Below are 15,681 nucleotides of genomic sequence, written 5' to 3'. Positions count from 1 at the left end.
TACACCTAGGTCTATTGAAACAGCATGCTTTTTGACTAAAACTTTAAAAATTCTAGGCCTTACTTCTTAAGATTAGAATAATGGTGCAGACAGAATTTCAAAGGCTTATGCTTTCATCTTCACTAACTATCACCAGTTGCTAAAATGTCATTCACCATTATTAGGTACTTTGTTGAATCCTTGTGAGCCAGCAAATCACTAGAGAGCACAGGGGAAATAAATGCAGTCTTCGAAAAGCGTGGCAGCATCTGCTCCAGGCTCTTGATCCACATGGGGCCTTCCTACTGCTGCTACATTTGGGGGTATCAGCAATTCTCCAGCATGCCTTTAAAACAATAAGAACTAGGAACTGAAGAGGCTGTGGGGAAAGGGCACTCTGGCCACAGCCCTTCCACAGGGCAATCTGTAAGCATGTATTCATTAAAAGTCATAAAAATGTGCATATTCTTTGACACAGCAAGTCTACAGGTAAGAATTTATCTTAAAGAAGTAACTGAATAATGCCCAGAGATGTACAAATAAGAACTTAAAGATCAAACAACAGCAGAATGATCAGTTTATCCAAGATGCAGACATAAGATGGCATATGAGGCAATCATTAAAAATAGTGATGCACCTGCATTTACCGCTCTGCTAAAATGTCCACAAAATATTACACGTGTTAAAAGCAGATTATAAAATATATGATCTGATCTTTTTTTCCCTGAAAACTGTATATGTACTTTTAAAAGTCTGTAAGAAAAAAATTTAAAAGGCTATAAGAATATGTATCACAATGGTGATCTAAGTGGTAGGATTACATGCTTGACTAGAAAGTCAAAGAGAACTTTGCCTACCTTCTCTATTTAAAAAAAATTTTTTTCCACTACACCCATTCTATTACTGGCAAAATAATAAAATAACGAAATATTTTTAATTAAATCAACTCCTTAAAAATTCCAAGGAGCTGGTGATCAAAATCAATCAACACAGACCTTTTTTCCTAAAGTCTTCCTTTTGATACCTTCAAACTCTTTAAATTGTACATAGCTAACAGCCTGCAGTAAGTTCATAGGAGGATTAAGCTGCAAGATATTTCCCACTTTATCTCCTGTTTTCAATTCTCTATGGAATGATATATATTCTTGGACTTATAAGAAAGCTGACATTGAAGGCTCAGGTCCTGTAACAAGTAAAAAGAGAAAGAGTAAGGACTGTGCATAAGACACCATTAGCAGAGCATGGAATGGTTCTTACTATAATATACAAAGTACACAACATGAAGCTTTGATGGATGAGGGAATATTTTCTACCAATCTCCATTACAAAGGTGGATTTCAAAAGACAAGGTCTAAAGCCAGCAGATATTTTTAAAGACATAAAAAACTAACTTTTAAATAAGGTAAGAAAACTCCAAGAGGACAATGGTGTTCTATATATCTTAGACCCTCAAATAAATATTCCTTGATTTTAAAATAAATAGCAGGCAAACATTCTGCATTTTCCTTCTGATGGATATAGGTAATTTAAATGTAGTAAAGAGGGACTTCCCTGGTTAAGATTTCGCCTGCCAATGCAGGGGACACGGGTTTGAGCCCTGGTCCGGGATGATCCCACATGCCGCAGAGCAACTAAGCTCGTGCGCCACAACTACTGAGCTGGCGCGCCACAACTACTAAAACCCTTGTGCCTAGATCCCATGCTCTGCAACAAGAGAAGCCATGGCAATGAGAAGCCCGCGCACCACCGTGGAGTAGCCCCGGCTCGCTGCAACTAGAGAAAGCCCGCAGCAACGAAGACCCGACGCAGCCGTAAGTAAATAAATAAAATAAAGAAACTTTAAAAATAAATAAATAAATGTAGTAAACATTTAAGTAAACACCTGAAAAGAGAAACTATTTAAAATATAATACAAACCTAGGACTATAAAAGTGTGTTTGATGGCCTAAGTATGAGAAAAATACAATTCGTGTTTACGGGGAAGAGGTGGCACTCCAAAAATCTATTTGTAAGCAGATGTATGAAATTCAGAACAGATTTTCCATCAAAACAATGTTACTGTATTATGATGGTTACCTCCTGGCCTGTTCTGCGAAGATTTAGTCGCTCCTGAGAACTATTTATCCCACGCCTGCATTTTAGGTGAATGGCACTAGTGGTCTGAGTGAAGAACCTAATATGACCAGCAGCTCTCCTTCACTCACCGCTGAAGGCTCTCAGCTCCCTCTGCACGGAGGCCCTCTAGCTAAGAGATGCCACCCCCCAGGTCACTCCCTCTTCTCCAGCTAAGAGATGCCAACCCCCAGGTCACTCACCAGTCCATGGCGGGGGAGGGGGAGGAGGGCCCGCCCTCATGCCTCAAGGTAAGATAACTCTGCAGGACCATCCTAGCTCCAGAGCTACCTGTAATCACTGCATCACAGTTCAACTCCTCCCTCTGCCCGGCCCTGCTTCCCTCACTCCCCCACCAGTAACGATTCCAAGAACACATTCAGTAAACCTCTGGCAGGTAAATCTTTGTCTCAAACGCTATTTCCAGAATCTAAGACAAGTGGCTACCCCTTAGCAAGCTCATATCATATAAGTCAGTCACTGTGTGTGTGTGTATATATATGTATCTATATATGTGTGTGTGGGTATATATGTGTATATATGTATATATAAATAATACATAATAGATATAGATATCTTGTTATATATGTATGGGTAGGTACTATAATCCCATTTTAAATATGCAGAAACTGAGGCTCAGAGAAGTCAAATGACTTGCCCCAGATCACAGAGCAAGTAATTTGAGGAGCCAGGTGTACTGAATGCAAGGTCAATCACCAGGTAAACTGACTCCATCTACTACAAAGAACTGTTGAATGAATGAAGGCAAACTCAGCAGCCCAGGGGTTCTGGTGGCAGTCAGGAATGAGTGGAGTGGTGAACCATGGTCATCCATAAAACAGGAATTTATAAAAGGACTTGGGATCCAGGCCCATTAAAAAGTAGATACTACGACCAAGGTTCATATATTTTTAGGCCTCAAGCAAAAAAGCAGTGGCCTAATGGAACCAGAATTCCAGAATGAAACTACGCGGGTATAACCCACTGCATGATTACTAGATCCTAAAAATAATGACTGGCAAGTCTTGTCCACCTACAATCAAAATGTTGCAATATGTGCAGACAGATGTTTACTATATCGGAAGAGGACAGCACTTTTACTCCAGTCCCCACAGAAATCTTCATAAACCTTCATATCTAAAAACAAAATAAACCTTCATATCTAAAATAAAGCTTCATTTCTAAAAATACTAATAAATTTCTTTTTAGGGCTATAAAGTCCCTACAATTGACATGCAACTTACCCAAGGAGCACAACTGCAACTAGTTCAACTCCTTCAATTACAACCCCGCCCTGGCTTCCCCAAGCTTTCCCTAACTAGCAAATCTTTTTTTTATAGAATCAGTAGTTATTTATAACTACTGACTAACAGTGAAAAACTAAGAACTAATATTATCCTACCCTGGTGTCCATGCTGCCCAAGAACCACAAGACATAAAACCATTCTATAAACTCCATACAACTACAAACAAACACTATTAACTTTAGGTGAAGTCATTAAGTTTGCATGTTTGCAGATGCAGATCACAACTGACTCGAACAGTGAGAACAAACTGTTTAAAAGATTAATAGAATGTAGATTTACTACACCCTTGGAATAACTGTTTGATTGGTAATATTTATAATCACAAAATCTAATGTCACAGCTAAATAAAATATTGAAATATACTTGGAAATACCATAATAGTTGATTAATGTCATTTTTAAATTTAAAAATAATTGGGCCTTATCAGTTGATTCTGAGAGCTTGCACATATCAGTTGCCCCTTCCTTTAAAAATTCACCAATGGCACCTCTCCCACCCCTACATTATAAAGCACAGCTTTAAACAGCAAAAAACAAACAACAGAAAAAAGCATTTATAATTTCCTTATTTACCAATTTTGCACACAGGAGGCCTCAGCATCTATGTTAATTGTCATCAACTGCAGTGAAAGGTTCTTCAAATTAAGGTGCATCATTCACTGAGACTTCACACCAGGTCAGAACCAAGAATTTGGCAACATAAAATTCAACTCACTGCTCTAACATAACTCAAGTTTGTACCTTCTCTAACTGTAATTACTGCAGTGTTTGCCCCATTTCTTCCTTCCCCCCCACCCCATTCATTTAATAAAACAAGCTCCAAATCAGAAATACATACCTTCACACAGATATATACAGAACTGCTAAATATACCTTAGATTGCCACTTCAGAGGAGAGCAGTAATAGGGACACCATAACCAGTAGCTTAATGTTTACGAATGAGGAGATACCACCAGCCCGAGAAAAACATTTCCTCACACCGCCTTAAAGTGGCCTAATCTTTTGGAGAAAGAAGAAGAGGAAACAGTCAACCTGAAGCTTCCACTCGGACAATAAAACAGCAGGGTAAGCCAGAAACACCCTGGGAATACCAGACCCATGCAGATGTCCTCTCTTGATTGCCACCTCTCCTTTAATACTTAACACAGCACTTGTAACACAGTAAATGTTTAATATCTTTTGAATGAGTGAATGATAGCTATCATTCACTGATCACTTACTTTTCTTGAGAAACTTTACTAAGCTTGTTACAAATGTAACAAGCCTTTAAAACAAGTACCGGGGGCTGGGTAGGGAAGGGACACTCTGAGCCTCACAATAACCTTATGAGGGAGCCAATACAATGAGTATATAATTCTTTTCCCCAATTTTACAGGTGAGGACATTGAGGCTCAGAAAAACCATCCTTCCCAAGATGACAAAACTCTAAATGGCTGAGCCAGGAGTCTGTCTTCTTTCCTTTTGCCACATCAATACCAAAATGAAGTTTAGAGCAAGGAAAACAAAAGAACATGGAGAATACAGTCTGGCCAAAAGTTGTATTTTCAAACATTCACAAATGGGATGTTTCTGGAAAAAAAAAAAAACAACTTCCCATTTCAAAATTGCAGAGACACAGCCAATGGGGCCTAAGGTTCTGCTCCTAACAGGCTACCTTTAATCTCCTCTGTTCAGATCACTGTCAGGTTCTTCTAAGTGCAGGTAACCTGTTTAAAAAGTGAGTGATCTGCGTAAAGAATGGCTTCAAAAGCTGAAACCTACAAGTTAAAAGCCAGATATAAAGAACCTAATCTCCCTTCATTAAAATACACCTATATTCCCTGTCCTGAAAAACTGCCTGACCAGAGGAATTCAAAGAACAGTCCAACTCCGAAAAAGTGTTTGCCCGAAAAAGTGTTTGCCCTATAACTAAAATTATGTCTCTGCAGTGACAACAGCAATCCTGTTACATCTTCACTATTCCTTAAATGCACCCTCAAAAGGTGCATTCAGGCACTACCTAAGATTATTAGGCTTCCTTCTAAAAATGTGAAGCAGAATTAAATAGAGGATGATTTTTTTTTTTTAACTCCGGGCTGAGAACGGAAGTCAAGTTCAGATTCTCTTCCTTCCTCAAGCGAGCAAGAGAATTAAAGAGCACACCCCCACCCCCAGCGACACACACACACCCTACAGTAAAAATGTCTTGGGGCCTCTTCACCTGTGGCAATCGACACAACAAGCCTCGGTTTTCTGGGATTTTAGGCTCTCCTTCACTCTGGGGAGGGGAAGGCGGGTGGGTGAGGGGAGCAGAGGCAAGATGGAACTGGTGCCTAAGTTTTCAATCGGACCATTCTTCTCAACTTGGGCAGCTCTTTTTTTCCTTCCTTCCTTCTTTCCTTCCTTCCTTCCTGCCTGCCTTCCTTCCTTCCTTCCTCCCTCCCTTCCTCCCTTCCTTCCTCTCTCTCTCCGCGGTCCGGGGCACACGCTCGGCTTTGCCAGCGCGGGCACGAAGGGCAGGGCCCGAGCGGAGCGCCGCCGCAGCCAGGCACCCAGGAGTCCCTTGGAGTCTGGGGCGCAGGCTGCACGGGGCGCGCGACCTGTGCGCCGCGCGGACACCGAGCCGGGGCCGCCGATCGATCGCCGCCGCCGGGCGTGGGGACCGGGAAGGGGCAGCCGCGGCGGGGCGGAGGGGCGGGGTGAGCACTTCCTGACTCTCGCATTGTCCACGCATCGCCCGCGCCACCCAGGGCCCCGCCGACGCGCCGTCCCCGTCGGCGAGTAAGTTGGCGCTCGCCCCTCCGGCCCCGTCTTACCGTTCTTGGCGTCACCAGCGGCTGCAGTCCCCGCGGCGGCCGCCGCGGCCGCGGCGCCGGGCCCCGCGCCTCCCGCGCCCGCCGCGCCCCCGGTGCCCGGCACGCCCGCCGCCGCCGCTCCGCAGCCGGCCGCCGCCGCCAGGGCCCCCCCGGCCACCGCGCCCGCCGCGCCCGCCGCTGCCAGGGCGCCGGCTCCATTTTCCTGCTCGTCCCCGCTGCTGTTGGCGCGCTTGTTTTTGCGGCCGCCTTTACTGTTTTTGGGGTTGGGCATCTCGCGAGTGTCCAGGTGCCCCGCGTCGGCGAAGGCGGCTCCCAGCGGCTCGGCGCCCGGTCCGGGAGGCCGAGAACGGAGGGCGCGGGCCGGCGGCTCCTCTGGCGCCCGTCTAGCCGCGCGGCCCCCGCCGCGCCATCCCGGCCGCCGCGCCCTCCCCGGCTTCCTGGAGCCGGCGCGCGGCCACCCGAGGCTCGCAGCCGCGCGGGCGCCGCGGGCTCGGGGCGCAAGCTAGACGCTCCCGAGCCGGAGGGAAAAGGCGGGTCTCGGGCTTGTTTTGATTCGGCTTCGCTGACACGCTCTGGCCCCGCCTCCCCCCGTGACGACACTGGGGATTCGGCCTGGCCGCGCCCACCAGGTGACCTCACGGTAGCCCGGCCCGCCCGCGTGACGTCACGCCCCGCGCTGAGCCGGCCACCTTGGAGTGACGTCATCGGGGCGCCCTCACTCCCGGGGCCCTGCTGCACCCCGGCGCCTGCGGACCGACCTTCCTGAAATGGCCCCGAACGCCAATTCAATGGCATCTGGAGTTAGTCGGGGGCCTCCTGACCTTCATGCAACTGAGGCTTAGAACAATATGGTCTGGGAAAAATAGGCGGGCAACCAGAACAGGAATGGAAAGCAGAGGTTTTCTAATTAATCATCCATCGAAAGGCTTTGCCATTCAGAAACAATCGTAGATTCAGAAATTAAAGAAATAGAGTTGAGTTCCTAGACAATGGGAGAGCACAGCAGAGTCCGTGAATGGAAGGCCGTAACAGCCTAGTGGTGAAACCGCTCTCTCAAACAGGACCCACCATTCAGGGATGTTACTGAACATCGCAGGTAGTTCCTGGAGGTAGTGCCTGGAGGGGAAACCCAATCCCCTTGGATAGGACTGAGTTGTCCTGAAAGATAGGTGGCCACTGTTGTGAGCAGGTGGAGATTAGAAGGTGACACCTGTGATAAGGGGCAGGTGGACTTGAGGGGCAGGGGACCCTGGGAAGAGTTTCACATGGTCTCTTTTTCTGCAGCTCTTTTTCTGCTTTATGGAAAACCAGCTCTTTCCCAACCCTCCGGTCTCAGCTCAAACACATCACTTCCTTCATGATGATATAACTGACACACCTCCCCAGAAGAGCTATCAGAAGTATCACCTCATCCATCTCTAATTATGTTGTCAAAGTATAAGTTTACTTATTTCCTGGCTATCTGCTTCTCAAATGAAAGCTCCATAGGTAGGAGATTTTATGTGTCTTGGGCACCCCAGCGGACAGCTAGCATATATTTGTTGAGTGCATAAATTAAGTACTCTCCCCATAAACTATAGAGCGAAAACTATGTTAGCTGACAATTTACAGTTCTCCCTTCCTATGTAGTGTGATCTCCTTTAATTAACTCAGCTCTCCAGTAAAGAATCTTAGGCTGTGTTCTGAAGCATAAAGAGGTAGACAGGGAGGTACCCGCAGAGACTCTGACTGGGAACTCTGGGCATTTATAGCATTTATAGCATTTATAGCAGAGTCTGTTCCAGAGCCTGGAGCTAATGGAAAGAGCACTGGATACTCAGGAGCAATTGGCGGTTGGACTTTTCAGTAGGGAAGTGATGAATCTTTTAATTCCCTAATTTTGTTTGAGGAAAGTGACTCTTTATAGAGGGCCACCTCATAGTTATAATAGATATTTTGTGCCTATACTTTCATGTCTATTTCTCTCCCACCCCAACTCCCCTAAGCACTAGAAGAGCCGGGATTGTCTATCTTTCTAACTAATTCTGCAGAGTCTAGCATAAAGCCTGACCCACAGTTAGTGTTGAATAAAATTTTGTTGAATGGAGGATACCTAAAGCATTCTTCTTCTGGATATATTTTTCTGAACCTTAAGGTCTCAGCTAAATCATCAATTCTCTAGGAAGCCTTCTCTGATACCCCAAAGTTAGATTCATCCCCATGTGCTCCCTGTACCTTGCCCACCACAAGAGCTTGCACACACAGTATTGAAATTGCCTATTTACTTGTCTCTTGTCTGGGCCCCCACTAGACTATAAGCTCTGTGATGGCAGAAGCTGTTTGTCTTAGTCTTCACTATATCCATGGTACCTAATGCGGTGCATGGTACACAGTAGGTATTTAATGAATGCATGACAAATACATGAATAACTAAATGGACAAATGCTTTGAAGGTAGTAGATGCAGCAGGATTTGGTGGCCACTTGGACGTGAGGGATGAAGGAGAGAGTTAAGAAATTCCGAATACTAGAGGAAAGGATGATGGTAGTTAATGAAAGGAAGACTTCAAGGGGAGGGTATTGGTGCTGTGGAGAAATGTAGTGAGTTAATGTGGGCCACTGGACTTAGATTAATTTCATTACTGATATCCCTCACTAGACATGGCTGAGAGATCTCAAAATATTTTGGTAACTTTGGCTTTGACTTTTTTTTTCTTTAAGTGTTTTGAGTTTTGGTTTTTTCTTTAACGGTGAGGATGAAGAAGCTTTAAAGTACAGGAAAATTTAGATAATTCTTTTCTTGAATAAGCGCATTGCTCTCATGCCATATTTAATCAGAGTAATCGTGCATGTACCCTGCAGACAGACATTCCCACCAGCTGCCTCCCACCTCTACATAACTGAGACTTCAGAATTGGAAACTTTCCCACAAAAATATCATAATTGGCTCAAAGCACACAGACACCCAGCCAGTTGCTGTTCTTGTTCATTGTGTAAGCCACCTCCTTCTCATTCAAACTGAAACAAAACGAAAAGGAGGAAGGAGAAGCGGGCCACTTCTTCCATGCCCAACCTTGCTAGTCTATTTTTAGCCTTAGTCAAATTTGACACACAGGCAATAGTTCTGATTTTATTGCAACAACAAAGAAAATGTACTAAATTCAAGATGTTAAAAACAAAACTTAAGTACAGTTAAAAGATTCCATTTTCTACTTTGCATAAAACATGCGGAATTTCACAGGAATCCTACTGTTCTAGCCCTTTTATCTTTCCCTTTTCCCCACCATTTCTGAAGGAGAAAGAGAGGGAGGGGGGGGGAGGGACGGAGGAAGGACAGAAAGAAAAGAAAGAGAGAACCAGGTTAAAAAGCACAAGATGGAAGAGATGTCACAAAGCCCTCCCCTCAGATGCTTCCGGGGGAAGAACTCTAGGAAAACTGAGGAAGCCACTGAGCTCTGTAGAGCCACACTTGGCTTCTCTTTCTTTAATTTCCCTGATCAACTCATGTGCTCTGAAATGAACTTCAGAAAAATCGTACCTCTACCCAAGCTTTCCTTTCTCCAAACATCATCACTCGCTCCATCACCCAGGTCTTTGCAAAATTCAATAAAACACAGCAACAAATTAAGGTCACCGAAAGTAAACAATTTACACCCTGGAGAAAAGGAACAAGCTAATCTTCAGGGCTGGATGAGACTAAGTGGTCATTGTTTCAATGTTCTTATTCTGTTTGGTTTTTTTGTTTGAAATTTGTCCCTGTCTTCTGAACTCTCAGGGTGAACTAACTCATCTGGGCCAGAGTTAGCTTGATCTGCTAACATCACTTTAAGTAAATATAGCTTGAACAATGTATATTATCTCTTTGCACCAGTTTCTTCCTCTGGAAGTAGCTTCTCCTTTGCCCACAGCTTTACTTTGAGGAATAATGATAATTGTGATTACAAAGAACTTTGACAAAAATGGAATACTAATATAAATAATAATATGGATTATTAAATGTCATAGATCTGCTCTCCTATTAGGTCATTCCCAATTATCAACAGTAATTTTTTCTCAAATATGTCCCCTCAAAATCTCTGTTCAGGCCTTTAGTTTGACTTTTACATTATTTCCATAATATACAAAAGCAGTCACATAAAAGGTCAGAATTCTGCTCTCAGTGACCCCTGTACTGGTTGCTGACTCCACTTCAGTGACTTCTTTGCTCATACTGTTGTCGCAACTCAGCATTAACACTGTCTTGGACCCCAGTAATCTAAACAGGATGCTCCTTTCAAGGAATAGGTCAAGTATAATCGTTTGCAAGACAGATTTCCCTGGACTCATACCACCCCATACTCTCATTTTCCACCTCTGTGTGCCTACCACCTGGCTCCACCAATGTTTTCCAAACTGTGGGTCATATTCTCCTGACAGGTTTTAAAATTAATTCAGAGGGTTTCTCTAAGGATTTTTTGTAAATTGGAATAGAAGAGAAAATATGAGAATGCATTGCATATAGAAATTAAGTATTGTTTTGTAAAACATACATATTATTTTGTAAAATTTAGTTTTACACACACACAAACCCAAACAAATATATATATATATATATATATACTGAGTCATGATGTAAAGTCCATTTCTCATTGTGGGTGCAGACAAATGAACAATGACAACAAAAAAGTCTGAAAGTCACTTGCTATACCATACCATGAAGTATCAGATTTTATACAGGCTCTCTTTCCAAGGTCTTACCACAGGGAGAGCATTTTCTCTCTCCCATTATATTTTAAATTCTCCGAAGATAGGCACCATATCTCATCTTTTATATTTCCTCCGATGAGCCTACCATCAAGAGTGCTTTGCTTGCAAGTACAACAAACACATATGAAACAAACAAAACAAATTAATCACCTATTAACCTGAATGGAAACACTTCTTTTCTCATACAGTGGTCCCCTCAGGTCCCCAGGAGATAGGTTAGCAGAGGCTAGCATTGTCAAAGAAGTCTTCATTGGAAAGTGTTGAAGATCAGCCTTTTTAAAAGGCATGAAAGCAAGAATAAGTATGGAGCATACAAAGGGGAGAGAGGAAGGTGTAGACCACTCTAGTGTTTGTCAGGTGGAGCTGGAACAATCAGATCACAATGGGCCCAGTGCAGCAGTGGACACACAGCTGGTTACAGACCAAACCTTGATAACTGCTAAGAAAGCTAGAACTCACCCGCCCTCTTTCCTTCCCTTGCTTTCTTTTTCCCCAATAGTACTTAATTACTATACTACATATTTTTTATTTTTATTACTATATGATATATTTTAATGTTTATTTACTTTGTTTACTGTCTTTCCTCACTAGAATGTAGATTTCAAGAGGGTGAGGATGTCTCTGTTGAATCCTCAGGGCCTAAAACAGTGCCCCGCAGATAGTAAGTGTTCGACACATATTTGTGGAATAAAAGAACATATAGAAGAACACCAGAAAAGAATAGTTCAAACCAGAGGTCAAGTGGGGGAAGAAAGAGCCTTCTAAAACCATATTACTATGTTCTTGGTAGACATAACATCCTTCTCCCATAGCTAGTGTAATATTTAATCCAAAGGAGACTAGCTTTTGTATAGCAAGGAGCCCTATGACAGCCATATCTTCTACAGCAATTGCAGTGACCACGCTAATATCACTTTCGACACCTTATGTCTCCTCCCAAACTGGCACTGAAACTTCCAAGACTCTTTCATCACCTAGATTTCATCTTCAAGATCCTCTTTGTTTCTTCCCAATTAAATCAGTATTTTTCTACACTGCCACCCTAAAGCACGATTTCACCACTATGCTTTTGTCTCTCCTTCAACTGTCTACAAGGTTTGATTTAAATAATACAGCATTGGTCTTCTCTAAATACCTCTTTTAATACTGCACTAGTTCTATTGCTGCCTACCAAATTACCCCACAATTTAGCAGCTCAGAACAACAAACATGCATTATTTCAGTTTCTGCGTCAGGAATCTAGGCATGGCTTAGCTGGGTCCTCAGGCTCAGAGTGTCTCACGAGGCTCCAGTCCAGGTGTCAGCAGGGATGCAGTCCTGTCAAGTCAAAGCTTATCTGGGGGGAGGATCGCTCCTGAGGTTGTTGGCAGGATTCAATTCCTCAGGGCTGCTGGCCCGAGGCCTCCCTCGTTTCCTTGTCATGTGAGTCCCCACAGGGGGCAGCAGCTTCATCCGAGTGAGCAAGTGAGACAGCAGGAGAGAGTAAACAAGACAGAAGCCAGTCTCTTGCAACTTAATCTCAGAAGTAACATCCATCATCTTTGCTGCACTCTGTTCCTTAAAAGCAAGTCCCTGGTTCAGCCCACGCTCAGGGGGAGAGGATCACACAAGGACATGAATACCAGGAGATGGGGATCATTGAAAACCATCTGAGAAGTTGCCCACAAGTATGTTAATATATTGCTTGCAATCCAAATTCTAATTCCTAAGGGCTTCAAGTTTAGTTTATAAGACAAGAGGGGTGGATTGTGGTAATCACTTCATAATGTATACGTATATCCAAACATCGGTCTCTGTACACTGTAAATATAAACAATTTTTATTTGCAATATGACAAAAAGAGTGAGAAAAGGTACTGACTTGTTCTGGTTCTTTCTTTTTAAATTACTGTTTCAACTAATCAATCTTTGATGACTAAATTTCACGAATTTAAAACTTTTGCAAAATGATTTTTGTTTAAACTGTTTCAGTCGTCTTATTCAAAACACTACTGACGGGGCTTCCCTGGTGGCGCAATGGTTGAGAGTCTGCCTGCCGATGCAGGGGACACGGGTTCGTGCCCCAGTCTGGGGAGTTCCCACATGCAGCGGAGGGGCTGGGCCCGTGAGCCATGGCCGCTGAGCCTGCGCGTCCGGAGCCTGTGCTCTGCAACGGGAGAGGCCACAGCAGTGAGAGGCCTGCGAACCACAAAAAAAATAAAAACCCACTACTGATGTTTAGAACAAACACACAGTATAGTACATTATTGGATCCGAATGCCTGCTTCAAGGACACAACTTTTTTAAGTGCTAAGGTTACTGCGTGCCTGTTTCCGGAGTTAATTTTGATTGATCTTAAATAGAATTCTCTCTCAAGATTCCTCTTCCTCCTTTATTTCCACTTAGAACAATTTCTACCAAGGGTATCCTGAGAAACACTGCTTATGAAAGATGTGCCTCTATTTCTATGGTTAAATAAGTGTAAGAAACACTGCATGTTTTATGAGTCATGATATACATTGCTATAGTAAAGACCCTAAGACGTCCAGCAGTAAAGAAACCTGCTTACTCCTAACTTAGAATTTCCCAAGTCTATACAACCTATAAATTCCTTTACATGTAATACCGTTAACATCCTGTAAAACTAGAGTTCTGCTAAATAGTTTTTTGGGAAAATAGTGCCTTTGAGCAAAAAATAACTACTTCTAGCATTAGCATTCAAGTGAATAAATACAATGGTGAAAATTCAAATGAAAGGTAGACAATGGATCCCTCTTGTATGCAACCAGTTCTTTGGAAAATGTCTTGGGAAAGATCTTTAAAAACTCTATAAACTCCAGCTGTTATAATGATAAGGATGCATTAAGTACTAATTCTAAATTATGTAAAACAGCTGAACATTCACGATACTGCTTCCATTTTCAGAAATGTATTTATGCTATCATTATTCCATTGAAGAACAAAACAATTAGTGTCCACAGCCTACTAAGGACTACTTTTTTTTCCAATGGGGAGACATCTTTACCAATATTACAACCAGAAGTAGCGTCCAACTTTTGTTCAGAACTTTTGCTATAATAAATACTCTAGAATCTGAAAATAAATCTCCTGTACCCTCTGAGTATGATAACAGTTCTTTTCTTTGCCATCACATGAAGAATCAGTTTCACCTTTAGTCCAGTTATAAGGGTTGTTATGTACGTTGCTGGAGTTAATTTTGCTTAATAGTGAATAGAATTCTCTCTCAAGATTTCCTTTCCTTCTGCAGAATATTCATTCTGAGTGCTTGAATGTAAATATGGTACTGCATGTATTGAACATGACCACAAGTTTGCTACTCCTCTCTTCAAGAGGCCAAGTCTATTTCCCTCCCCTTGAGTCTGACTTGGCCTTGTGACTTGCTTTGGCCAATTAAAAATGTAGCAAAACTGATGTTGCTGCAGTTCCCATCCCAGCGTTTGCTCATCCTCTCTTAAAGCCAGACATTATGCTGTGAAGGAGCCTGAGCTAGACTGTGGAATGATGAGAGTCCAATGGAGGAGGTGACAAAGACTCTTTGCTTTTGACCAACCTTGAATCAGACTCCTCAGGGTCCTCTTGTTGATTAGGCCAGTTTATCAAAAATATCCCACCCTTAGTATCTTATTGCCCTGGCCTGCCCTCAGCAAGAATCCTATCGAGTTGGTTTAGCCAGACTCTCCCTACCCCTGATGTTTTCTCTCAGTAATTTTCCATCCACTGGCCCCCACCGAGCTCTGCGGCTATAAACTCCTAGTTTTTCTTGTTGTGTTTGGAGTTGAGCTCAATCTCTCTCCCCTTGTAGTAGTCCCCCTGAATAAAGTCTGCCTAACCATCTTAAACAAGTTTCAGGAATACATTTTTCCTTAACAGAGGATCTTGGACAGCTGGAAGATAAGAAGCTGTCTTCCAGCCTCAGCTAAGCTCCTAGCTCAATGGTTCTCAGCCTGAGCAGTTTTGCCCCCAGGGGCATTTTTGGTTGTCACTTCTAGCATCTGGTAGGTAGAGGCCAAGGATGTGGTTAATCCTGCAATGCACGGGACAGCCTCCACAACAAAGAATTATCCCAGCCCCAAATGTACTGCCAAGGTTGAGAAATCCTATCCTAGCTGAATGCAGCCGTGTGAGTCACCACAGCTTCACCATATAGAGCGGATTGTCCAGATGAGCCCGTTCAAGCCACAGGATTGTGAGAAATGGTACCTAGCTGCTGTTCTAAGCAGCTCTTGGGGTAGTTTCAATGCTGTGCTCTTGTTTAACCACTGAGGAGGGGAAGGGAAGGAGTCCTGACTTGCAGTGTTTGCACCTGCCCAAGGTATAAATGCTCCTACCATGGCCAAGTTCAGGCTGCCAACATGAGCCACTGAACACAAGGCTATAAAGAGGCGTGACAGTTGGCTCTGTGAATCAGTAGGACTTGGTTAGACTGTCATAGGCAACTGAGGCAACATATGTAAAACGTCCTTTTATATCTGAATTCTAGGCAGGGGCTTTCCCATGTTCCGTTGACCACCTAGTCAGGGGTCTCTACTTATGTACTGTCTGTGATCACATTTCTACCAGAAGCTTCTTGAAATGCCGAGACATTGATTCCAGTATTTCTGGCTTGTGCCATTTTTTACACCATTAAAACTGTCAAATTGGGTTTAGTCAAGAGGCTCCCACAGAGGATCACAGCATGGGCTCCACTCCAAAGTAATGCCACAGCACTCTCAAATCTGTAGTCCTGAGGCGAACGGTCTGATTTGGAATAAAATATTGCTCTCCC

General features: G+C 43.3%; 1 protein-coding gene across 2 annotated transcripts in view; it reads right to left on the bottom strand.

The window, feature by feature from the left end:
- HECA (hdc homolog, cell cycle regulator) overlaps positions 1 to 6,727 on the bottom strand; it is a 43,223-nt gene extending 36,496 nt beyond the window's left edge. The window contains exon 1 of one of the 2 annotated variants that reach the window (XM_073789661.1): positions 6,194 to 6,727. In XM_073789661.1, the coding sequence (XP_073645762.1) occupies positions 6,194 to 6,464 (271 nt within the window). In that variant the 5' untranslated portion in view covers positions 6,465 to 6,727. The remainder of the gene's footprint in view (positions 1 to 6,193) is intronic. The other variant, XM_019951686.3, reaches the window with a different exon arrangement.
- Between the last annotated feature and the right edge of the window lie 8,954 nt (positions 6,728 to 15,681).

The sequence above is a fragment of the Tursiops truncatus genome, chromosome 12 (genome assembly GCF_011762595.2).
Source record: "Tursiops truncatus isolate mTurTru1 chromosome 12, mTurTru1.mat.Y, whole genome shotgun sequence".
Classification (NCBI taxonomy): domain Eukaryota; kingdom Metazoa; phylum Chordata; class Mammalia; order Artiodactyla; family Delphinidae; genus Tursiops; species Tursiops truncatus.
The sequence above is the reverse complement of the archived record's forward strand: the minus strand, read 5'-3'. Positions and strand labels throughout refer to the sequence as shown.